At 34.4% G+C, this 27,449-nt stretch overlaps 1 protein-coding gene across 2 annotated transcripts; it reads right to left on the reverse strand.

Annotated features, from left to right (window-relative positions):
* Window positions 1-29: 29 nt before the first annotated feature.
* On the reverse strand, window positions 30-26,714 carry LOC112573316 (synaptonemal complex protein 2-like). Of its 2 annotated transcripts, XM_025253558.1 has the most exons (37): window positions 25,926-26,714; window positions 25,237-25,285; window positions 23,558-23,605; window positions 23,237-23,374; window positions 22,777-22,863; window positions 22,486-22,510; window positions 21,656-21,741; window positions 20,690-20,778; window positions 20,293-20,327; window positions 19,779-19,921; window positions 19,344-19,396; window positions 19,015-19,060; window positions 18,502-18,606; window positions 18,110-18,182; window positions 17,036-17,178; window positions 16,521-16,586; window positions 15,842-16,208; window positions 15,138-15,323; window positions 14,685-14,778; window positions 12,974-14,480; window positions 12,558-12,646; window positions 12,334-12,391; window positions 12,112-12,179; window positions 11,467-11,599; window positions 11,032-11,167; window positions 10,196-10,233; window positions 9,841-9,939; window positions 8,160-8,412; window positions 7,717-7,751; window positions 6,026-6,128; window positions 5,123-5,340; window positions 4,393-4,487; window positions 4,041-4,140; window positions 1,984-2,042; window positions 1,766-1,844; window positions 1,292-1,357; window positions 30-1,099 (listed from the first exon to the last, which is right to left on the reverse strand). In XM_025253558.1, the coding sequence occupies exons 5-37, from the start codon at window positions 22,828-22,830 to the stop codon at window positions 1,049-1,051; spliced, it is 4,752 nt and encodes a 1,583-aa protein (XP_025109343.1). In that variant the 5' UTR covers window positions 22,831-22,863; window positions 23,237-23,374; window positions 23,558-23,605; window positions 25,237-25,285; window positions 25,926-26,714; the 3' UTR covers window positions 30-1,048. The 2 variants fall into 2 exon arrangements, with proteins under 2 accessions (XP_025109343.1, XP_025109342.1); XM_025253557.1 differs by lacking the exon at window positions 23,558-23,605.
* Between the last annotated feature and the right edge of the window lie 735 nt (window positions 26,715-27,449).

Below are 27,449 nucleotides of genomic sequence, written 5' to 3' on the forward strand. Positions count from 1 at the left end.
ATTACCTCCACTTTCTACATCTCAATCATCTCAAAAGAAAATTCTGCACAGGAAGGGCTGGGCTGAACTAATAAGCGTTATGCTGGTGATTTTTTCAAAGGATGATATCTGCTGTGAAAAAAAAAAAAAAGGATGAAAAACTGTAATAGGCTATGGGAAGTGGACTAAACGTGGCTCTATGCTCCTCGAGGATTAACAAGGAATAAACAACAAGTGGACTAAAATCCACTCCCATCAAGTCAGTTGTTCCTGTAGAGATGTTTTTTTTTAAAAAAAAACAACTCTTCATTCTAGACAAAATGTCACAGTTAACTGGAATCTTAATCTCATGGTTCAGATATTTTCCTTGCACACAAACTTCTCTTTTTAAAAAAAGCTATCTTGCAAAAGACATCTCTTTATGTGCCAGACAAGTGACTGGCAATTTATATGTAGTAATCATAGGGGAAAAGTTCAGGTGAATGTGAAAATGTGGTTAACAGGTTAAAAACTGAAGTACAAACATACTTGGTCAAAATTGGATGCTAAAACCACATAATGATTAGATTGTTTGGTCAACTGCAATTTGATTGGTTGTCTTAGGAGGGCATTAAGGTTGATATCTTTATCTACAATCTTGGTCAACATTTAAGAAATATATCTTCAACACCAACACCTTTTGTAAACTCTAAGATTCTGGATGCAAGTAGGTATTCCATGGAAGAGAATGCACATCATTTGCTTATGGATAACATGTTATTAAAAATGCTGGCATACAATTCATTCAAGACTATAAGCCCAATGAGGAAAGGTAGGAATGTGGAAATGTGATGCTGTGGCAGCTCAAGCATGCCCTTAACTACTAACTTTCCTGTGCCACATTCTACCTCTCAATACTTGTGAGAACTTGGCCTTTGTATATCGATTTCAAATACCTAACTATGATTACAATTGCATGCCAAATTACATAAAGGAAACATACATTGTTTAATACAGTGCCATTTGCAAGAATATCCACATGCAATGTCAAACCAAGAAATTAGCAGTTATGAAATGACAAGTCTGATGGTCAAAAAAGCTTCTGCAGAGACTTCTTCAGATTCTGCAATTGCTGGTGTTGCTGTAAGGAGATATAAGATCACTGTTAGTTGTAATCAGTGTTAGTTCTAGTATTGCACTAAAGTTTGATTATGAACATAAATTGGTTATATGTTTAACACCCAGACCTACACTTCCCCAGCATTAAAATGCTGCCTTATGTAACTCTCTTAAAAAATAAGACGTGGAAAGAATTTGAATGAGAATATCTGACCATTTGCAGAAGGAATTTCTTCTCCAGCATTTTCATATTCTTTCTTAACTGGGACTGCATAGACTGCTGTAAAAGAAGAAATGTTTTGGTCTGATATTAATACACAGTTTGTCACCAGAAACCATTTTAGTTCTTTTGATCATGACTGATCAATCAACGAAAAATATTTCAATTGCACATGCATCCACCATTTTTTTTCAACTACATTAAAATGCAGCAGATTTGTGTGGCCCTATGCTCCTCAAGGAGTAGCAAAGAATAACAACAAACATGTAAACAGATACAGGTATTAGCTTTGACACATCACTGTTGGGGGGAAATACTAATAATAAGCAGCATCACGACCAAGGTAGATCACATCCTGAGAGGAAATTGTCAAAATGCAAGTTTCATCTGTTTTTCCCACCTTACACAGCAATCTACTGTTTGTTTCCAAACTTGATGCGTTACATTACAGATGGTTGCATTACCCACCTGTGTCTGATAACTGTATTGAGTGAGTTCCACTGTTTCCTTCCAGAAATCAGCATGCTGTATCTTCATTGCTTTAACTCTGCTCCACAGATACAGAGTATTACAGGACACTGCACATGAACTTAAATGCGCCAATAGATAAAAGAAAATACACAAATGCCATTTAATCTAATTGTCTGTTGTAATTTGTGCTTAATAATTTCTCAAAGAACGTTTACCTGCTTGGAGCCTTCTCTCTATAATCTCTTAGGACTTTCAGTTGCTGCAAATATATATCCTGCAAAATACCAGGACCAAAATCTTACTCTTTATAGGAGATATTATGAGCTCAGATGTCCACTCAAGCATGTATCTCCCCTTCCTTAAAAAAGGCACATGTATGATTTAAATAAAAAGCTTGTGCATACATGCAGTAGACATGTATCTTCCATTATATCATTTTCTGATGAAGATTATCGCAGTGTTTTCACAATATTTTTCACTGAAACTAAAGCTCTTGGTTTTGCGACTCACGATCAAGGCTGACAAACAGTTGAATGTCTTGAAACTACTTTCTGGATTTGCTCTGATTCTTTTCTGGTGACTTATGAGCTCGTTTTGGGTTTTCAAATAGGCATTCTTTAGACCAGAGGTTCTCAAAGTATTTTGGACCTCGGACCACTTTACTAAAGTTAAAAAAAAAAAAAAAAACCTAAAAAAAAGGTGCACCACCGAGGTCTAAAATCACTTTGTACCGTCAATTTCAAATTTAAATTGCCACATTTGTTTCATTACAATTCAAAACTAAATGTACTTTTCTGACAGTAAAATGATAATTCGCATAGTACACATAAAAATAAAAAATTAAAAAGTGCACTGCATTACTAGAGGTAATGGATGATGTGGTGTGACATAACGACTTGATAAGCAAGCATTTTATGCAAATGAGGACTTGATTAAAAATTAAAACTTAATTGAAATCAATACTGAACTAATTAGTGTATCTGGCGATTTAAACATCACTTTGCTGACATATAATGAATGTCTGTTGTGGACCACCTGACACGCATGCAGACCACAATTTGAGAGCCACTGCCATAGACAACCTGATGAGTAGCAATAAAAAAGGCTTCTGCCTATTAGATCTGTTCTACGATGGGACCTGTGGTGTGGAAAGGGGCATTTATAGCCTGGATTACGGTTTCTCAAGTGAACGGTGCACACTGGGAGCAGCTTCTGGCCACATAACTTTCATCTCATATGCATTCTATATTTGTTGAGTGCATTTGTGTATGTGTCTTATTTCTGTAAAGTGCCATGAGCCTATCCATAAGACTGGGATATGACGCTTTTTAAGTTCACTCTATTATTATTATTGTGCAACAATGGGTGCAGTTGTACATTATCTGCATCACATTCAATTCATATGAGTGACTTAATGACTCTTTTATGACATACAGTCAAATCTCCCTACTATGCCACCTACCGGGACCGAGCAAAAGTGGCATAGTAGCGAGGGTGGCATAGTAGAGAGGGTTCGTAAAAACGGCTTTATTTGCTCAAGTTACCCGTCAGTCCAATGCTCTCAAGAATCGTCGGCTTCGCTAGCTGTCTCCTCTCATTCTCCCCCTCACCTCTTCATCCTTCACCCCTCCCAACCACATCCAACCACCTGCATCCTGTCGCTAGTCGACTCCCTCCCGCTCTCCCTCTGTCACGTGGATGTCACCCGGCCAGCGACCACCCCCCATCGCCAGCCTCCACCCTCCCTGTGTGCGTGCTAGGTTCCATCCACCTAACTGTAATGTCCCACACTACCATAGAGTATAATAATCGAGCACTGCGTGGAATTTCACAACTTGTGTCTTTTAACAATCACAAAAAAGTGGCATAGTAGCGAGAGTAGGGGTGGCATAGTAATTTTTTTTTTACATTGAATTTATAGTCGGGACCGAGCAAAAGTGGCATAATAGCGAGAGTGGCATAGTAGAGGGGTGGCATAGTAGGGAGATTTGACTGTAATGTATATTATGGGGAGGTACACATGCTTAGACACCTGAACTCGCAATAGAGGTTGACAAAAATTGTGAAATATAATTTATAATTTTTTAAATATTTGGGAAATTCAGGAAGAAACATATGTTAGTAAGCATAAAGAATATATGTTAAAAACATTTTAACAAGGGGGAAGGAAAAAATAATGTGTATCTTGTAGTAAGTTTAGTCATTTGCCTAAACTGTCACATTGTCTTTCATTGTTTGTCCGTCACTGATCTACTTAAGAAATAATACTTGCCAGTGTCTTTGCTTCAGCTTCTTTGAGTGCAGAGATGTCTCTCTCAAGACTAGACAGTTCACTGCTGACTTTTTCTTGGAAAACCTTCACTATTTTTTCCCTTTAAAAAGTGAATCAGAATCATGGTTAGGCACATTAAGTCATGACAATGCTAAAGGTCTCCCATGGTCATATCGTAGATGCACTTCAACAAAGAATAGTACAATGCAACCCACCTGTTTCCTCATTTGTACAGGATTTTTATAATAAATATATCCAACTGAGGGTTTGGGGGTTTATAATTTTTCTTGTTAAGTCTACTGCCTAAAAATTTAGAAAAAGGTGAAAACAGAATAACATTTCTAACAAATACCTTCTATCCTTTTCTTCCAGACACATGTGGTGTACATACTTGCTGGACAGCCTCCATGCATTTTGTGAGAGATCTTGAATTTGTAGCTCTCTTTCCTTAAAGTAAGTCATAGTATTTATATTTATTACTAAATTATCAATTAACAATCTTCTTTCAAATGATTTAAATTTAATTATAACTAAAACTTCAAGAAGTGTACTCAGAGTGGATTAAAAAATACTGTAAATGCTGAAAACATTGTTAACAACTTCTTTGTCAATGTCTTTGAAATGTCACTTATGTCATGGACAGGTGTCGCTAAATTACACTTGCACAGGATGTTTCAACAACAAAATGATTCCTGACTGTCCAGGTTGCATATATATTTCATGGATAAATGAACTTTGGACAGGACAACATGAAACACACCCATAATAACAGTACAGTACTGCAAACACTTAGCCTATCCAAACACCTATCCTAACACAGTACCCTACATAATTATCAATAAACATAAGTACAGTAAAATATTGTGCAGTACAGTACGTTTAATAATGAAATACTGTACTGTAAGTGCTGTAACAGTAATAAACAGTGTACGACGCTAAACCTCGTAAGTCGGAATGAGCGTCGTATGAAGCGTCGTAACCATGAAACGACGTAACTCGAGACCGTCGTAAGCCGAGGACTACCTGTACAGAGAATGCATAAAAGAAAGAAGAGCATCAAAGAAAGAAAAATAAGAATATACCTTTATTTGTGTCTGTAAGTCATTGCTAAATCCTTGGAGCACTGCAGAAACCTTCTTGAGTGAAAACTCTGGATTCTCTCCATCCTCCTCTTCAGGACAGAGATCCATTTGTGACAAGGAAGCCTCAGTGCTGGCCATCTGCTGTTTGTCTGTTGTGGTTTGCTCTCCATCACCAGCATATGACATTTGTGCAGAACCCAGATTCTTCTTTCCTGTAACTTAAGTTTGTAAATTTGACACTCAATCAACAGACTCTGGTTTCTTATTAGTCTCTGTTATGTACAAATATGTATATGTGTATATCTTACATGATTAGCTAATAAACAAAGGAATAGTGAAATCGTAAATGGATCACTGCCTCTAGTGCATACTAATTAGAAGAAAAGCTGCTCAACTCTCTCTTTCCACTATTCTTAAAAGATAAGGAATCCTATTGCTTTAATGGCTGTAGAGGCAGTGAGCATAAGTGGACGCTGCATATGGATGGTAGAGCCCGAAGCTCTCCTTTACCTTCCTTGAAAAACTCATGACATTTCAGCTTGTGACAAAGTGTTAGCACAACTGGAATGTTTGTTTCATTTTCACTTAAAGTTTCAGTTATAATGTTATTACCAACACAGTATTTAGCAACAGCTAGGTTCAGTTAACCTGACAAACAACTCAATATTTTCAGCCAATACTACATATGTTCTTATGTGATTTTATATCAACAACTTAGGAATGTCAAAACTTCACGTCAAAGCAACAGTCCTATTTAGATTTTAGCAGCAGTTGTAATATCACATATATATATATACACAAATAGAGAATGTTTCTTAAAATGTAGACAAATATGGCCCTTTTACCTTACTTCAAACTTTTAAAATACTCTATAAATTCTGGATTAAAAACATTACAGATTACCTGAGATGGCATTATCTTCAGTAAACAGTCGCCTTGGAAGAAGATGCATCTCTGAGCTTTCATCACTCATGCACTGCTCTGAATCAGAGCTATCACACTGTTCCTTAGTGGTATTAAGATGAAATTAAGCATAAGACAATGGACCAGTTTCCAACCAATGTTCACTTTTAAACCAATGATCAAAACACCTATGTTGCATTTGCTCAACCACCCCCAAAAATCAAAAGAAAATTCATTTGAACCATAATTCATCTTTTCATTTATCGAAAACAAGACAAAAATACCTTTAATCCACTCAAAAAGCAGCCTCACCTCCCAGTAAAGTCTGAAGTCTGAAAACTTGTGGCGTTTACAGACACCATGAATATTCAGCACATCTTTGTTCATCTTGGTTAGAGACTCTGATTTCGGTTTCTGATCATTGCTTTCTTGCTTAAGAAGTACACTCCCCTAACCACATGACAATTATGTGTAAACTTTTTCCGATTCCTCTAGGCTATAAATCAGAATAAATCAGTGTTTTTTGAGAATTGGAAATACATGTTCTTGAGGTTCATCCAAAATCCATATATTTGTCTCTTTTGGAAGATCATTAAATGATTAGTAGTGTCTGGAAGATTCTGTGCAAACTTTCTAGTATGATTGTACATGCCCAACAGGTAACACAAGTCTATGGCATTCTGTGGTCTAGGAAAGTTCTGGATGACTTTGATCTTCTCTGGATTTTCCAAATGTCATGTGTCACTCCAAATTCTCTCATCCTCTGCAGGATGTTTCTGTTTTTGGTCATGTTTTGTTCTCTCCTACCTTACAAGAACATCATCTACCTCACAGATGATATCTGGAATTCCTGCTAGTATTGGAACTAATTCCAAACAGCAAATATTTATTTTAAAAAACCCTTCCAAAAGGAGTTATAAATATGGTCAGCTCCTGGATCTTTTCATCCTTAAGTATTTGGCAAAAGCTTCGATTCACTTCAGTTTGCAGAAGATTGTTGTCTCCTCAAGCTGGAGGAAGTAGAAAATTTTCACTTCAGAGACTTTCATTTGTGAGATCATCCTAACCTTGCCATTTGACTTGGGTCCATCTTAATATGTGGCTGCAAACTGATGTTGTCACTTTGATTCTTATATTCTGAATTTTGTGCTGAGCAAACATCTCTGTTGTTTTATTTTCTTTCACATAAAACGGCAGTTCTTTGTAATTTCTTTCTGTCCTCCTTTAGCATGATGTCTTCCCTTGTACTTAATATCTTTAAGACAACTGATATCCCCTTCTAGTCTGGAAGGTTTTGTCTGTATCCTTGATGATTCATGAGCATGACAAATTTGAAAAAGGGCTATCTGGTACTCTAGGGAGTTCTTTGTTCACACGACCTGCTACTGAGTAGTTCTTCTACTAAGATCAATCGTACTTCTTACATAATATAGTACTTACAGGATCAATCCTACTTTTTACAACACCAAGTAGTGTTTACTTACACTGAGAATAGACACCATGAACAGTAGCCTTCATTGGACTCCTCTACATGCCCACGAGACCTTACTCAACAAATTTATTTATATTCATATTACCTTAAAGTTTTTCTTAATTTTCATATCCTGTTATGAAACTCAGCAAAGAAAGATTAGATAATTAAATAACCCATATCATTGTTATTGAAATAAAGATATATATTTTCATTTTACCTGCGATTTGGAAGGTCTTATTCTTGAAGAAGGACCTGGAAAAAGACATATGCATGCACACACACAAACACACACATATATACAGTGTGAGAGATTTTGTTAGCTTGACTAGACTACTTGCAACTTCTTAAGAGACACCAATTACAGCACAAAGTAGGTACATACAGCAACCACGATAACGGGACTGTCTAAAACATAATCATGATTATGATTGATAAACAAGTTACTATTAATGAACATTAACATAAATCCATATGGAAGTTGGATAAGAAAAAAAACAGAACAAAATGACGGTAGCTAAAAACATTAAAACTACAAGCATCACATCCCTTATTACAGTATTCTGTAATTCTCCATCCTGTAAATGAACATAAAAGAAGTTATGATAGAGTTTATGATATATTAATTATCTTAATTGATGACTGTCCTACCTTATGACTTACCAGAAATGCAGCCTTTGTCAATAGCAGACAGATTTTCAGCCTCATCACTGCCATTAGAATTATCATAGTCACCGTTTTCAGTGCATTCCATGTGTTTTGCTGTCTGTGTTTTGCAATGTTTTTCTGATTTAGCTGAAGTATTTATGTCTCTTGTTTTAGGAGATATCAACAAAGTCTTTTTCTTCCAAGCCTGCAGTCTTTTACCAGTCTCATTAACATCATAAGAGCTGCATGCTGGTGAATTCCCATCATTCTGAAACAAAATGAAAATCATTTAAATGAACTTATGTCATTACAAATGGTTCATTCTTTTAACTACAGTAACACATTTTACTGTGATTGGTTGTTCTGTGCAATATTCCACCCTTTGGAGTTAAAGGCTTCCAAAATATAATCCAAAAAATTTATTCCATCAAGGACTGCAGTCTTCTGTTAATAATTACATTAAGATAGTTTTGAGAGATGAGCCATTTATACAATCAAATGATCATTGAAATATGACAAATCATCTGAAAAGCATGATTGTATATTACAAAAAGTTAAGGGCCAGTTGAATTTCTGAGTACAATATAAAATAAAGCATGCAGTAAAGTAAACCACTGGTAAAAGAACTGGAAACTATGAAGTGTGACAGGACATTGTACTTGAATGACCACAACTTATTTTGCTCTTACTGCATTTGAGTTTAAATATGCATAATAACTACAGAAAATACAACCATACTGGTAAACCAAACCTTTCCACAAAGTGTCCATTATGCATGTGAAAACCATGGGTAGTGTGAACACTTTTCCCTGGTTATTTAGCAGGAAGGAGTATTGAAATGTGGCTAAAATAAGTACATCCCCAAGAAGACATTTGACACTGGTGGACTGCGGCAGAGCTCTGAAGCAAAGAAGTGTCCCAGTGGCTAAAGAGAACCATTCAGTGAATGTGGGAAAAACTTCATCACAATAATTTGAGTGACAGGTGAACTATCTATGCAGCAGAACTAGCACTACAGAATGTCCGAGACCTGAAAGGGGCAGCATACGTCAATGTCAGCCAGCAGACCCTCTACAGCTCCAAACAGCATAACCTGCATAGCAGTGTGCCAGTGACACAAGCATTCACCAAGCTTGTATGCAGTGGTGCATATGTCATCAGTGTTGGACAAGGTAGCAATGGGGTGAAATTCTCTTTACTGATTAATCCATTGATAGCAGACAATGAATGCTTCCTACAGACAACAGATGGTCTAGCTGTTCCAGTTTTCACATTTTTGCAGCAAGAATGGCGAGGCATTCCTCGTGACTCTAGTTGCACTTGTTCAGTTTTTGTGAGAAAGATGCACTTTTTAAATTCAGGGATGGGGTTGTTCGAGTATCCATATACCTGGGGATGGAACTGGTTTACAAGAAATATTCTTCTCATATTTTACTGTCAGTTATGACTAAATTTAAGTATTTTACAACTTGAACAGTCATACTTGTTGCAATTGGTTTTTGTGAGGTAGTTTTTGTGGCCCTTAATTTTTTGTGAGAATTTCAATATGTGAGGATAATTTATAAAACACCACATCAGCTTTATTTTCAAATATATATTGATATTGATTGATATATGTCCAGAAGATTGCTTCAACAATGCACAACCCAATGGGTGCATATTTAGTTCAAAGAAAGCAAATCTTTAATTTACCAACCTGCGTCTGTTGACTCCCAACAGAGCACAACTGAGACAAATAGAAGCTAGAATTTTCTTGGGAGTTCTGTGAAGAGCTGTTTTCAGAGATACTGATGGCCTGAGAAGAGAGAAAGCACACAATAGACTACAAAATTATCCTCAGTGGTGGCTGAGGAAGTCACCTACTAATGCTGCTTCTCTTGTTATTTATTGTGTACTAATAATCACAAATATTATGCAGATACCTTCTCTTAATGGAGGAGCTCATGATTTTTACAAAATGTCTACACACATACACTACACATAAGCATGTACATGCACAAATAAATTAATTATACCCAAATACAATGTTGCATACATATTCCAACAAATACCTTTTGTGTGCCTTTCTTTGTCTTAGTGATTTCACTTGCTGTGGAAGTAAATAAAAGAATGAATTTGAAATACAGACACAATCATCTGATCAAAGATAATAAATTAAACCACTAATTGATATATTCTCATATTCTTATATTAGAAATATGCATCACCCCATCTCTCACTTCATCCTGATAATTGGAATGCTAAAACCAACCAGCAAAGCAAACAAAAATAAGAAAATATAAGGACAATACTGACAAATACATCGATCATAAGATAAGATAAGATAAGATAATACTTTATTAATCCCTAGAGGGCAATTCAGGGCAATGATCATGGATCATGCCTTGATAGTTCTAGTGTAATGTGATCACTTTTCATGTACGAATTGGAGATAATGGCCAGGTTTGGTGTGCCTGCAAGGGAAATACTAGTCAGTAGCATGTGTATGCAAGGGAGACTATATTGTACCACGAACTTGTATTACTGGACTGCTGGCAGACGATTTTTTTTCCACTTAACTGCTAAAAGGAGGCACTAGACAACAAAGCTTCCAGTTTATTCAGATTTTAGATTAACTACTAAAAGGAGGCATTAGACGACAAAGCTTCCAGTTTATTCACATTCTTTGTTTAGGCTCACTGAGACTAACAGCGGAGAACTTCGCAAGAGGTGAAGCGTTGGTCTTGGCAGAAAGACAGCAATCCATATATATAATTCACAATCAATATAATGTGATGTGGAAAGTCCAAAGCAATCTTTGTAACTTGGTGAAAGAATGTACAATTGTCATAAAAGTGTGTGGCATAAATGTGACAAAAATGATGTGGAAAAAAGTGAAGAAACATACTAGGAAAACTAGCGACTGTGATAGGAGATTTTTTTATAGTCACATTCAGAGGACTGTCGTGTGGTTTGCTCCTCCCCTTCTTTAAAACAGTTTGATGAAGAGGACTAGATTGTAGAACTTTAGCTTGTGTAGAAATCTGCAATGCAATAATATGGCGCTCTTTATCAAGGATAAAAAGGACTAATTTATTATAAAACCTTGGACAGATATCTCTAAATAAAAGTTGGTTCTCTCAGATTAATTCCTTCCAGACATAATCTAATTTTTTGTATTTACTTGATATAAACTATTTACTAATCAGTTATTTAAATAACAGAATGAGAATAACGAGAACAAAAATATGCAAATATCTGAAATTTCATGGAAGTTATGCTGCTTGAATATTATAAGTGTCACTTAACATATCACATTCAAATGAATGACATCCAAACTGACTCTGTTACAGGCTAGATCATGCTGAGGCTGAGGTGAGACAGAATTAGCCATAATTTTTCTCTTGTAAGTTTTTGAGAGTCTTGTGTCGCCTTTAAATTTAGAAGAATGCTTTGCTATCCAGCTTAACTCACTCCTGAAAAAAGAAGAGATCTTGTTTAATGAAAACATTTAGTCTCTGTATCCATAGATCCTAAGATATTAGAGTGACACTGCTGTCATATTATTACTGAGCTTATAAAACATCATGCAGAAAAAAGGATTAGGTTGTAGCATATTCCATACTAAATATGCTAATTTTTATATATTCTCTTCACAACAAATTTTACTATAAATCATTTCTGGATGTGAAAATAAATTATTGCAAATGCTTACTTGATTTGAAAAGAATGCATTACCCTGGTGACTTAAGAAACAACTTTTTTGTAACAATAGCTACAAGAAATATCCAAAGCTAAAAGTCAATGTTAATAAATTAAATATACCAAGGGTTCTAAAACATTTAACAGCATATTTACAGTAATGCTTTTTACCTCTTGAAAAGCAAGTTAAAAAACATAATGTACACACAGCATCTGAATAAAGAAAACAGAATGCAAGTAAACAAAAGTTTTGAACTCCAAGAACTTCACTGCAGAAAGTGCTCACCTATTACTCACACAGATATCATCTCCAAAACTCAATTTTGTAGGTGCTGCTTCTTTACTGATCTTAGACTTAAAAAAACAGAGTGTAGACATTACTTTAATCCACCTAGAAAAAACATTTTTCACTAAAGATCTTGAACACAACATTCAGAAAGATGAAATTTATACTAGCATGTTTGTTATAGCTTGAATACTGTAAACATGTAAGTAATAATTCCCGTACCTTTCTTATGGAAGCTGAATTTCTTTTCTTGCTACATTTTTCTGGTAACCTTTTGGTTCTAAAAATAATATATAAAACAGATTAAGTCATGCAACACATTAATCTAATTTACTTAGATCTGACATGCTCGTTTATAACAGTCTTTAAATTTCTTTTCAACTTTGCTATATCAAAGACATTTTAAAATATGACTGATATAATTTTGTAATATACTAATATATTACCTTTTGCTTTTTGAAGATTCCATTCCAGCTGTTTTTTTCTCTGATTTATTTTTCCGTTGAAGGCCAGATGTTAATTTGGGCTTCTTTGGCTACATAAATATAGATAAGATAAGGGTACAGAAATCTTGAAGTTTTGAAAATTACACTCAAGTTTAAAAAAAAGACGCTCCAAAGAAAACTGCCATTAGAACTGGTGTGCGTACTACACTAAGTATTTTGAATGTATGTATATTCACGCATAAATACATGTAAACATGGACAGGTATAGCACCACATACAAGTACGAGGTCACATTTTCGTTTCCTTGTCCTATTCTATTTATGAAAATAAAAACATTGCATAGTCTGTTCTTGTTGAACTAACTGAGAAAAAAAGCTGAATATACAAAATATGATAAATTGCACTAATGAGCATACCTGACTGAAGAAGAGTTTGGGTGAAGAATCTATGCTTGAAGCTCCTAAACTGGAAGGACTCTTTTCATTGATAAATAAACCAGCACAGATAGGAGTGTTATGATTTTTTGTAAGTTTTCTCTTCAATTTGTTTTCTTCTGTACTGCAAGATAACCTCCTTGACAATTTGACACTGTCAAAAGTACAAAAATTTGCCAATTCTGAATGGTTCTTTCCCTTATTGATGCTTGACTTATGACCCAGCACGCTAGATATTTCAGCTTCATCTTCCCTGAAGTCATATGGATCTTGGTCATGATTGACCGTTTTTTCCCCACTTTCTCTTTTCCTCTGGCTGGATGTCATAGCAAACATCTTTACACATTTTTTTTTAGAGCCAGTCAGCCTTTCCTCAGCACTTGTGAATACAAATTTTGTGTCTTTGAATGATGTCAGAATCTTAAGATTTTGGAAGAGTTTATTGTTTTGGGAGATCTTTGATACGCCTGGTTCTTCATCTTCAGAAAATTTATCATATTCCTTGTATGATTTTCGCTGCTGCTTTCTTAAGTTATGAACATTCTCATTAACCTTTTCCCTTGAAAACATTTTCAAGCTGCCGGTATCTTTATCAGACTTACTGCGTCTGTCAGTGCCTTGTTTTTTACATGGTTTAAAGTCTTTAATTTGAAAATCATCATTGGTCTGCAGAGAGAGGTCCTGACAATTATCAAATCTAAAATCTGTGTTATCTTCATCATCATCATTGTATTTGTATAGGTTTTCTGTCTGATTTACAAGAATTTCGCTTTTTTTAGTCATTTTAGTGGATTTTGACATGCAAACCCCTAAACATTGATTTGTGCCTATGGTAACTTCCTGTTTGCCAATAGGTTTATCTTCATGATACTTGGAATAAGATTTTGTTTGGATCTCTCTGGTATCAAAATTGTTATTCCGTGAAACAAATGGAAGAAATGCCTGCTTTTCTGAGCTTTTTGGTTCTTGTGTATCTTTTGATAGGATTGTATTTGCCAGCTCCTCTGAAATTTCTTGGTTCATATGCTTTTGCTTTTTTCCACATTCTGGTAAGATGCACTGGTCATCTACTGGAGACAAAGTGTCAAAGGCAAGATTTTTGGACTCTGACACCTCTTTATGACTGGACTTTTTTGACATGCTGCTACAATAACTTTTGTTAAGGCAACTTTTGCTACGAAATTTTTTGCAGCTTGTGTCTTTAAACTCATCCAGACTTGAGGGAGCTATTTCTGAGGTACATTTTTTAGGTTGAACAAGTGGTGTGCATAACTGTGGCTGTTGATTGGTGATTGATGTTTGCCTTGCTGAATCACACAAAGGTCCCATTTGTTTTATGTACACATTTTCAGTGATCTTATCTTTCTTGCCATCTTGCTGAGTTGTTGTTATTTGGTTGCTAGCAGGCATCTTGAATGTCTCAGCCCTCTGCATGCATTCACCTCCCTTCAGCACAGCTTCACACTCTTTGTTTTCTGGTCTGATTTTCCTATACATCAGAAACAAATCAGTAACACTAGAAAATTAAGTAAACTTGCTTATTTGAGCTGTCCATAGTCCTGAGAAATATAGTATAACTTGATGAAATAGGCCATGTAAAGTAGTCCATTTTCTTAGACTAAAGCCAAAGAAGATTTTGAAAAAGACAAAAATTAGGAATATGAATCATGGAGGAAAAGTATATCTGCCTCACCTGTCAGAATTCTCTTTAGGCTCTTGTTCAAGTTGTGATGGCATGGGAAGAGAATCAGGAATGACAATGCTTGAAAGACTATCTTCTTTGCCAGCTAAAATCAAACATTTTCATGCTGACATAAACCATACAGTGATATTTGGTTAATACACTTTTTCATTGCAATTAGCCATCAAAATATTCTGACATGTAATAACATTAATGAGAGTTCCAAGCTGCATGTTAAGACAGCAGAAATTTAACTACTGTTAAAATATAGAGATAAGCCATAACTCCCAAAGCAAAATTAATGTATTATATTGTGCCTTATTGCTATGATTCTGTTTGAGGAAAAGGTAAAATGAAATTTTGGAAATGGGATGTCAGTAGAACATGGAAAACATTACAAAACTGGAAAATACTTTGTTTCTTTTATTCCATTTCTGTTTTTGGCATGTTCAACAAGGATCTCACCAAGCTGAATTTCAGCATCAGTCTGTATAATCTCTAAATCACCCACAAAAGATTTTGATTTCATTAAAGTTTTCCTGGTTCCTTGTTGCCTAGCACTGGGCTCTTTAAAGATGGCAACAGGGTTCTTTAACTTCTGTGAGGAACGTGTTACTCTTCCTTGTGGTGTGCTCTCTGTCTTTGACTGAACTGAAATAAAAAACTAAATCAGGGATTCCAATGATGAACAGGATGCTCAATTTATTTATATCCATGTAAACTATAACTACGTATCCCACACATTCTGGTCGGTTGGAATTTAAAATCCAGTTTATGTTAGCTTTGTTCTAGATCCTAATGGTGCGTATAAGTTGTGCAGTGTGTTTAAAAAGAAAAGGATAGCATATGTGAATCGGACCTTCAGTACATTTTATACTTAGATAAGAAACTATGTGCAAATCAAACAAGTTTGCGATGTACTCAGACAAAATATAAAACACATTATTCTGCTGGAGAACAAGTCTTTCATAAAAAGAAAACTTGCATGCAGGTAAAGCTTTACTATAGTGTACTCATTTTCTTTTGCCTATCAAAAACCCTTTAATAATCATATATCGCAAGTGTAAAATTTGAGTCAGTGGTCCTGCACTTCAACAGGCAACAGACATCTTGAGACAAAAGCTGTAAAAAGGCATGCTTGCTGAAAATAACTACTAAAGCTTTCTTACGGGATGTTTTTCCACTGTCTTCTTTCTTCTTTACTGTTTGACAGGTGACAATGTGAGTGTTTGTTTTATCCCATTTTTGTGGCTGTTTTTTTAAAACCTTTTGCTTGGCTTTTGCTTTTTTCTCCTGAGGTAGACAGCTGGACTTGTGAATGTCCTTGCCAAATTCAGGTGATTTTTTTGCAAAGATCCCAGATTTGTTGGAACTTAAAGATACAAAGCTGATGGTGCTGGCAGGTGTAGACATGGGGTCTGTGGGAATGGACACTTTGTGAGATGAGGCATAAACAGAGAGCACTCTTTTTACTTCCTTCTCAAGTGGTTCTTCTGGTCCAGCAGCTGTCTCCACACCCACACTGTGGTTTTCTGGCTGTAAGAAAAGAAAATCAATGATGATTTCCATAAAAACTTACTAACCACAGCAAGCAGTGTATGCATATTTATGCACAAAATTTATTCATATTCCTACATAAAACATGGGACAACATTTTTTTACTGCATCTGCATTTTGCAGGATTGACATATTTATTTGTATTTATCTGCCAAAAATTATGGAACCAAAAGACTCTGCACAAAAAATAATAATGCGATATACTTTAAACTGAAGACAAAATTTATTCTAATGCAAAGAACTGCAGAATTAAAAAAAAGTTCTTAGAAGAAATAAGGTCAGTTTACTTACCTTTTCTAAACAAGACTGACTGGTCAAAATATGTAGGGAATTCACAGAATCAGAAGTTTTCTTTTTCTGTTAATAAAGATAGACCAAACAGACATATGACAAATAAATATATAATTTTTACAATAAAAAAAGAACATTTATATATAATTCCCACAATATATACATAGCATATTTTCTCATTTGCACTTGTACACTAAACACACAACAAACATTTCCTAAGACTCAGAAAATCCTTTTCAGGAAACAATATTTCAAGACTGAACATTTTAATGTTGTTCATAATGAAAATTTTATGGCAGGATCAAAAGACCCCCATAAGGAGAAAAACTTTAGAAATGAACAGTCCTAGTCATGTGGAGAAAAGCTTAAAACCACAAGCTTTAAACAAACCAGTATGATCATCTTGAATGTGAAATGCATGTCAGTTGGGAAACAAAGAACTATGACTTAGTAATCAAATTTTAGAAATAAAACTTCAATAATACAACAAATTATCAAGGAAAAGGATATCATACCCGAGTAAATGTCTGTACCAGAGCATTTTCAAGATTATACTGTCTGTCCATGGTGACATAAACATTATGATCTATTTCTGAAGCAATAAAACAGTCAGCAGATGATCTGAGAAGTATGCAGGCCTTTACCATTTTCCCTTCTTCTGTGAAACATAACAATCCACATATTAAATTTTAACACTTTTTCTTGGGGTATATGTGTATAATATTATGTGCAATTATATATATAGTCATAAGAAAAAAGGATGCTTTAATTATACTTACAGCATACATGTTTAAAATGTATACATGTACATGAATAAATATATGGCATGTCAAAAGCTCATCATCAAGAACAAATTGATTACAAAAATAAAAGATCTTGTATAACTCTGTGTGTGTCTTAATCTAAGGATTTAGGCTTAAAAAAGATAGCTGCTGGCTTGTTTTTGTTACCATCAAGACCTGTTTGTCATTCACTCACACCCTAAAGAAGTCATTTTGGGAAAACAAAATAATCTGCAAGTTATTGTGGTTTGGATCACTGCAGTGTCATATTATTATGCATGATAGACATTGTGCGAGTCTCTGATTACCAGTAGCTTAGGAATTATTTTACTTAGGAATTATTTTACTAAAATCATAAATGAGCAGAATTTATTTCATCCCTCATGTTGTCTATACCAAAGCAGTAAAAAGTTTAAATTCTCCATATAAAACCCACCAATCAAATACACCTGAATGATAAATGCTAATGGCTTGTGCATTCTAAGAAATCCTTTATGCTCACAAGTATGCAGATATGTGTCCAGAAAAAAAATCGTACAAAACATTTGTAACATCTGGTATTAAAGGTTACAATGTTTCAAAAATATACCTTAAAATGCACCTTATACGTTGTTTCACAGGCTTTAGTACTCCTTAATTTGCTTTGGGAAACATGTCATAACATGATGATGCATTTTGATTTTTTTTTTACAGCAGTTGATAGACCTATGACTCATAGTTATGCAATTTGAAAAATCATTTTCTCAATTACAAAAGGATTTTACTTAAACAATGATAACTATAGCAAAAATCTTGCAAATCACTTACCCCAGCATCTAAAACTGATGAGATCTTTATGCCAGACAGAAACAGTGTCCCAAAAGCTTTCTCCAGCACTTGTCTGTGTGCAGCAAAATAGCGTTTTTTTAAGTTATTAAATTTTCATGCATTTACTAGTGAAAATGAAAGTGACATTAAACAGTTTAAAAAAAAAAATTTAAAAATACTACCGAATAAGAAAAAGTAGTCACTTTCTTGGCAGCATCATCAATGAATGCTGAAAAAGGAGGTCCATACTACAGATACAATTCTATTCAATTTTTCAACAAAGTTTTTCAATCTGTACACTACATACACATCTATATCAATGAATGTATAAGTATTTTCTGTCAAGAAAGGACTATACTCTCTTCATGATATATATTATATATCATATATACCTGTGTCGAAGTTGGTGCATTTTCACAAAACACAGTCATTCTGTGACTACCCTGGTTGAAGTCAATCCAGAAGTCATTGTATCCATCATCACTAGGTTTTTGGAGCTGTCAAGTTTTGACATAATAGCATAAAGAATTAAAATGTCAAGATTTAGTTTCTACGCTTTTTGAAAATGTCATACTTAATCCTTTTCATTTCTGAATTTAATGATGGTTCCCCTATCTCTATTTATGAATATTTAAGTAAACTTTTAAATGAGCACCTTAAATGTATTATATGCAGCTCCCATGTACACATTATTTATAAAAGTAAACTTAAACTTGTAGGTTTGATAAAGATTTGTTTTAAATGCTTGCAAAGAACCTGATAAATACAGACAACCAGGTTTGTATATGTATTTTGTAAGATGATTTTATAAATAATGAAGCTGAATAAAATAAACAAAACCAGAATGCATGTTAAAGTATATCTATATCTATATCTTCTACCAATTACATAAAACAACTACAAACCTCAAATGATCCAATAGCTATAGCTTGACATGGATATGAAAAAACCCTGTGAGATAAATATAATGGATGTAAAACAAGCCCAAAAATACAACCATATTAAAAAATATAATCTCTGTCACTTTGTGCTTGCATGACGATGACAAATAAATAAATGACTGATGACATAATCAAAAGCATCTGATGCTGAAAATAAATTTCTAAAGATACAAATTTTAAAATTATCTTATACATTCAAATCACCTTGACAATACAGGCCTAAAATTTTTAACTTCCAGAGAAGAAGAGACATATTTAAGGATATGGAAATCAGCTGAACTTAAGTTACATACTTTCTTTTGGCAAACAGAGAACTGTTAAGATGATTGAGAAATCGTCGGCAGTCCTGAAAACACACAAGTGACATCTCATTTCCATGACTCGTTACTGGTATTTAATGTTAGTAGGTATCTGAAGGTGAAAGTCATTTTCAACAATCAAATCAGAATCTCTTTAAAATAATTAGTTTTAACTGAAAAGCATAGGTTCTCGAGAAAAAAAAAACCCAAACCAACAGGTACAGTTTCTCATATCAACGCTTCTTTAAAACTTTATAACTGAGTGCTTATATATAGAAGGTTTTAAAAAAAAAAAGAAAAAAAGTGAATCATTACTGCCATTAAATGAAAAAGAAGCCAGCGTCACTACCCAAAATGTCAATAGCTGAAGATTTATTTTAAAAAAATAGTTACAATTCTATTAAATATACAGTATCTGTGTTTACTTACAATCTCAAAACAGTTGTCCCTAATATTGAAGCATGCTTGAAAAATTCCCGCCTGTTTGATCACATTCTGCAAGTACGTTTGGCGTGATTTGCGTGGTATCAGTCTAAAAAGGAACTCAATCACACCCACCTGAAACTCATAATCTGAAATCGCAAAAAGAAGAGTGGCAATGCCAAATTTAATGTTATTGTAATAGCAATAGTTTGTGAGGTTCTCAAAAAGAAAACTTTCATGAAGTCGTTAAGACTTTTTTTTAATATACTTGGACTATACTTAAAAAAATTGAAAATATTACATCATACCTTCTAAATTTAGTATCTGTTGTAAATTAGAATGTCTTTTTTTGGATGCTCAAAAACAAATCTTGACAACTAGGTTGTATGGATACTCTGCACATTGCCCAATGTGATTTTCTTCCTACACTTGTTTTGGATTAATCCACATAAACTCATTGTTATTTTCACAGGTATTATATAACTGATATCTATTACTTACTTTATTTAGAACCACCTACCTCCAATGTCTATAATGAGCTGGAATAATCGTTCTCTGTTAAGAATGTTAAGTTGGAAAAATTTAATCAGAAATAGACAGGATAAAATTGTTGAAGAACACTAAATAAAATTAATACAATATTAGTATGTTCATAAAAAAATCTCATGCCTTTATCAGGCATCACCTCTTCTTCCTCCATTCTACCACCTCTTTTTCTTTCCTCATTCTTCTTTCTCTCTTTCCCCCAGGCACAATTCATCCACTCACACTTCTACACACGCTGTTGGACACACACACACATTTTCTCTCTCTCTCTGCGCAGAACACATGCTTAATTTTCATTTTTTACCCTTCCCAAACTCATTAACTTTTGTAATAATAGGAACAAAATGGTTTAATTAAAAATTAAAACTTACACTTTAAATTTTGTTTCCTCTTTGTACAAAATGTCTTGTTTCACTGCATGAGTTGATGACTCGTATACAATATTCAAGGTTTTAAGTACCTAAGGAAAGATTAAGAGAGTCACAGCTTTTTCACTTTCATTTTTATTTAAAAAAATATATTTCTCTATGTGTACTGCTTTTGCTGGTATATTTTATTTATCTATTTACAGAAACAGACAAAATATTTATTCTTACTGATGTTATTCTCATAGTATGGTTGTGAAAATGACAGCCAAAGCATATTTTATTTTTATTTGACTTAATTTTGAAATAAAACCTCCAAATATATCTATAATGTCTACTCTTTTAGTTTTTAACTTTAATGACAGCCTTAATCGTTACTTATTTATAAAGTTTCCAGTGCCGATAAAAATAACAACAGGAATCCGTCAATCAAATAAAAGCATTTAAACCACACATTTAACTATTTCTATTAGCTATCTATAAATCTTCACTACTTTTGATGATTAGTTTGAAGGCAACATTCATGCCTGATTTAAGATGGGACTTGTGGAAATGAAAAAATGTATTTCCTCTTCTACTTTCTTTCAGTAAGAATTCTAACGCCAAACACTTTTCAACCTTCAGTCAGGGAATACCAACAAGAAGACTGTGGGTTTCAGATCCTTCTCTAATGTAGCCCCGCTTCTGTGGAACTCGCTTTCCCTCTTGACTAAGGAGTCTGATAGTATTGCATCTTTTCAGAAAAATCTTAAGACTCATTTGTTTAACATTATTTGAAGTTGTTCATTTGCCCTGCAGTTTGGTGGCTGCTGGGTTCCCCGCGCATTGAGCGTATCTCTGTGATACGGATACTAGCGCGTTACAAAACTACATCATCATCATCATCCTCTGTGCAGTCTGACACTGTAGTATTTTAACCTGGGATAACTGGAACAAGGTGGATACTCAGATAACTTTCACAATAAACCTTACCTCCATTTTCGACAGAAATGGTACAGCACCATTCAGAAGAAAGTCCAGGCATGGGCCTGTGATGTATGGCAATGCAAAATTGTTGGCTGTAAAAGAAGTAATAGTGATCAACACACAATCACAATATTATAAATTCTCACAAGAATGCATTTTTTTGGGGGGTAGGGGGGTATTATTCAGATTTGTAGCATTCCTATGCTCCTTGAGGAGTAACAAGAAATAAACTAATTCTGATTTTTTTTATTAACACATTTTTATTGCATTCAATATACATGTCATTACATTACATACATGGCATTCAAAATCTTCTTTTTCTCTTAACACATATGTGTTCAATAGACAAGAGTAGAGGTAGGAAATATCAGGTGGAAAAGAGAGAGAGAATCAGTGGGGACATCCCACATTCTACTATTTGTGCTCATATCAATACTTCAGTGTATGGTTTCCACAATGAATCACATAAGTTTATATTATTACTTATTATTCTATATCTTCCTAAATTATATCTATGCTTCACAATCTTCTGAACAACATGCATAGATGGTATATTGTTTTCCATTTGCATATAAATATGTTCTGCTAGCAAAATGATTAAGTCTAACACTTTGTCAGTAAATATGTCTTTGAGAAATCAAATAAAATCAGTTTTTCAGAAAATTAAAAATTTCTTAATGATCTGCATCAACTGATCATGAGTGAATGTGAATCTTTCCAGAAGATGCTAAATCAACAATTGTTGACTTCATCTGAAATTTGCTGTAGATAATATTACCTCTCTTCATTTGTATGATGTAACGACTTTAATGTGATTTGATAAATGATGTACTTACATTTAACGCCCCTTTCATTTACACACTGCAAAATAAGCAAAGGTATTATTTTGTTTAACTTAAATACATAAGTGTATATAAAAAGGATAATCCAAGTGCAAAATTATTTTCAATGATGAAGTTAAGTTCACAATAGACTACCAAATTAAGTCTGAAATGTTTTAGCAAATAAATCAATGAATTAATGAAACATAACCTTTTAAACATTGATCTGAAAATGTGCTCTGACAGACCCTCATATCTCATGACGTCAGAATAAGTGTCAAAGTTCTAAAAAAATTTTGTACATACAATAATGTTCTCCAAAAGAAGATCAAGAATCTGGTTTTCCAGGTGAATAGGCATGGACTTTTCGAGAAGCTTCAGTACCTCTGCAAATTGAACACGAAAATTTTTCATCATATAAAGCTATCTCTCAATCACACAGGGACACTCATCAACATAATTCAACTTAATGAAAATAATGATCAGTTTAAAATGTGTTACTTTTGAGAATGGGGGGTCATAATGTGTACTGAACAGAAACATTTTCTTCGGAATGACAGGTATCAACAAATACCTTGTCATCAGGATACGCATTACATAGTTCTTGTGATTTTCTTAAACCTCTTACTTATTATGTTTGTGGACCATAAAGAAATTTGATCTAAGAAGTTTTCTCTCAGCACAAGACACTGATCTGTTTTGGAAGCATTGATTCTTCTTCTGAGTGGCTAAGTAAATCCTGTGGTCAAACAATACATATACTTATCAGATAGATGATGCCAGATTTGAGAAGTAAGAAAGATTTTTCATCATCTTTTGTCTCCTGAAGGGCAGACAGGCTAGTCTGAAGGCTTTCCTGAACCTTACTGATGCAGATGTTTGAATCAAGTATGGCTGGCAATGCCTGTGTATAATAAAGAAACAGATCTTTTAATAAAAAGGTAACATGTTGTGCATAAAGTTTTTGCCTATAAGAAAAAAATAGCAGACTTAAAAAAATAGCCATAAAGTCAGCAGTACAAAATAAGGTGGCAAGAATAATACAAAAGTGAAGTTAAAAGAACTAAGAAACTGACAAATGACCGACCTTGTAATATTGTGATTTTTGTCAACACATCCCACCAATCCAAAATAGCTAAAATGAGACAATGGAGAATAACTAAAGATTTTCTTACATACACATTTGTAGAGACTTAGCAACTCAGTGTGCTGTTTAGAGTGAAATAAAAACAAACAAGACAGACGAGAACTCAGACAGGTGTTAGATATAACGTGGTATTTAATATTAATAGTTCTTGCCCCAACCCACCTTAAGAGATACAACATAATATACTGTCATTAGTAGTAAAAATGGTGGCAACCCATCCCGATTCTAGATCCATGTAAACAGATAAGGAGTTCAAACTGGATAAAAAAAAAAAAAAAAGATTAATACTGCTAGCTTGGCATAACAATAAATTAGTAAGAAAACAAAGAGGAAATATAGGTTTCCTTCATTCATCCGTAAACAGAACTATAACCAAGCATAAGGTAGGGTAAAGGAATAAAGAAAAGTCTACATGCAAAACATAAATAAATAAATAAATTTCCATCATAAACAGACAGAAGATTAACAAACCAAAGCAAAATCCTAGGCTAGAAAATAGGATCAATGTAACATAGGGATCTGCAGCCCTATGCTCCTCGAGGAGTAACAAGGACTAAACTAACATAGGGATCTGGCACCTAACATAGAATGCTATCAATGGGGTGTATTGGCAGCCTCCTAGGCTTCAACAGCAAGGAACAACCAACAGAAGAGGGCAAAAACTACAGTAACTAATACCTATGATAAAACAGAGCCAAGACCTTTTCCCCTTCCTTTTTTCACCCTTTTCCCCAAATACTCCCTATCCCCTATCCCCCACAAAGTAAACCGTTTTCAGTCAAAACCCTCATCCCCCTCAACCTAGGAAAAAAAAAACCCAAAACTCAATTATGATACATTAAAAACAATCTTAAAATAGATTAATCATAAGTAAAGTCTACAGGCATTATGAAAGTATAAAGAGAAGCTCAATGCCTACTCCTGCAGTAGTTACAAAGAGTATGTCATGAAGTTATAAACAAAATGTCAAAAGTGGTAGATAGTAATCAAATTTAGCACAGGCATATTGGAGAGCCAAATCAGATTATTTAGGGTCATAAGAATTTGGTCACTCTTTATACTGTTTACAGTTCCAAGAAGCTGAATAGGTGAGCTAAATACACAAACCTAAGAGCTTTAACATGTGCAATGTTACACAGTTAATGTTCTAATGTTAAACCAAACCTATTTATCACTGTTAATAAGCAGTCACATTAACCAACTTAAGTATAACACACTAAGTATTAATAACAATCATGAGCAAAATTATGCATGAAATGAAATATTCATACATACTATACAGTAAAAGAAATTAAATAAAAACCTAAGAAGAACAGGCACAGAGAAAATCACCTTAACTGTTTGTTTTACTATTTTGTACAGACAAAAAGTAGCATGTTCTGGACATATGGAAAATAGCATTTCTTCTGCTTTGGATTTCTACAGCTGATGCGGCCAGAAGAGAATTAAAAATGCAAACATAAAAAGTGCGCACTGATGAAAAACATTGTTTATTTTTAAGCTCCTGCAGTTCACTATTACAGCATAATTGGCTAAAAAATATTACTCTTAGTATATATGATTAAAGAACTCTAAAAGATTTAACAAAAAAGACTCAGAGATAATATACATTTACTCACATTTTTTATGTCTTGCTCAGGGTTATCCATTGCTTATTTAAGCATCTCACTTCATTATGCAATGAGAAATGTCAGTATTTTTTTATCAGTCAAATTTTAGTACAAATGCAACCAAAATCTACTGATGAAAATTTGTAAATATTAGAAAAATATATATATATAGCAATACAATACTGTAAAGATATTTAAAACAGTGGGTAAACACATGACTTTGTATTATGATGGTATAAAAGAACTATATGCCAAGTCACTGCATCATAAACAAATGTGACAGTAAACAAATTTATGCAAACTAAATCCCCAAATGCTTGTAAGCTTCTGAAAAAGTGGCAAGGCAGTTTTCCAATAAGATCACTTAATCTTTAAAATTTTGATCTCTGCTTAAAACCAAGTCAATTCAAAATTGATGTGTATGTAAATCAATTAGTACTATAATTTATTGTGAAAATGCACTGTATGTTATTTATATACTATGTAAAAAAAACTTTTTTAAACAATGCTCGAGCTCGGTGGGTAGTTGCAAGACGAAATGAGTTGATGAAGAATCCTTCAAAACTATATATTTCAAATGGTATAAAACAGGTTTCTAATTTCAAACATGACGGTGTTACTTAAGGAACCATAATAATATTTACATGTTAAGAATTCTAAAATTTGTTTCTTCTTCAATGTTGTGTTAAGTTACTCACACTTTCTCTCTGTAGTCTCAGGCCTGTCGTCAACCATTAAGCCCAAACCATTCACTACTCAGTGAAAGATACAAATTTTTTTCATAGAACTTAAAAAGAGAAAGAACAGCTGTCAATTCATCTGAAAATACTGGAAGAACTAAACCTTTTTCTTCGAAATAAATGTTAATCATTAAAAGCACATCGAAAATCTTGCTTGACTTGAAAGTTCAAGACAATTATTCTGCAGATGCATTGCAGCAAGAAAAACACTGTCAGCAGACGACAGGAAATGATTGGACTGATGTCACCTTTGACCCTAATGGCATCCTACGTCATAAGGCGCGAAAGGCCACATGTGCCTCGCGTCAACATCTTGCTGCTAGTGGCAACAGACGCGTGGCCTGAAAGCCGTTGTGCTACCGATTACAAGGCAGGTGTTTGACTTCAGAGGGATCCGTTTCATGTGTATTTTTGTATTTTATGCCTTTAATGTACACAGAATCATGGCAGATGCTGAGATTTGCCCACGAATCTTGAGGCTAGTAGTTGCACCAGCCCTTTCGGCATTATACTTCTGCATCTTTATCGAAGAAGTGCAAATTATGCCTCCGAAAGACCCCAAAAACTCGATTTTCGATCATATATTATCTATTAAAGACACATTTACGTTATAATGGATTATAATAAAACAATTTCAGTTATTTTTACTTTTAACGAGATAGGGGAAGTGCGAATACTCAAAAATGTTTGTCGAAAGTTGTCATGTTTGGCTTGGCAACTTTCAAAATGGACGCACTTTGAGACACGGTAAAGCGCCATCATGCGACAACAATGGCAGCTATTGCCCTGGGAATGGGTGGGTAACTCTCATTTCCCAGCGAAAAGTGGGTGTTGCCCCCAGAGCACCGAAACCATGTTCAGATTGAGGCGTTTTTTCTGTTGTTTGTGCGCCTTAGAACGACTGAAATTATTGCACGTTTTGTCAAAGACACAAAAACTGAATAAAGGAAAAGATTTTCAGTGCAAATTGAAGTTGCATTTCCGCTTCAAGTCCATATTTACAATGGTCTCGTGCCCACCTGGAGTCTTCAAACTTGAGTTCTCTCCGTTATTCTCTGCGACTGGTGCAGGGAGAAAAGTGATTAATATTTATGATTTTCGTGTCTTATGTGCTTTCCTCCATGAAATAATCGGTTTTGTAAAGAAACAGGAGATCGACCCCTATGAAATTATAAAGAACAGCTGTCCAGACGGCAGTTGCGCAGAGGCCCACTGTTGGAGAGACCTAACGCCGAGCGGCAAGCAGGCCTTCATAAAATGCCTTTGTTGACGCGGAAGACAATCGAGAAAAATATCGCGTGTAATCCTGTGATTATCTTGGTTAATTATTAGGGAATAAAAGCCAGAAAGCAAAGCAAAGAAGGCATGTATCGGATGCATTGTGCACTAGACACGCCACAGCAAGAGCAGGCACAGATCTCCAAGCAGGTGAGGGGCTGGCAACAAAGAACCACAACTCCAGGACGCAGAATAGATGTTATA

This window comes from Pomacea canaliculata, linkage group LG10 (genome assembly GCF_003073045.1).
Source record: "Pomacea canaliculata isolate SZHN2017 linkage group LG10, ASM307304v1, whole genome shotgun sequence".
In the NCBI taxonomy this organism is placed as follows: domain Eukaryota; kingdom Metazoa; phylum Mollusca; class Gastropoda; order Architaenioglossa; family Ampullariidae; genus Pomacea; species Pomacea canaliculata.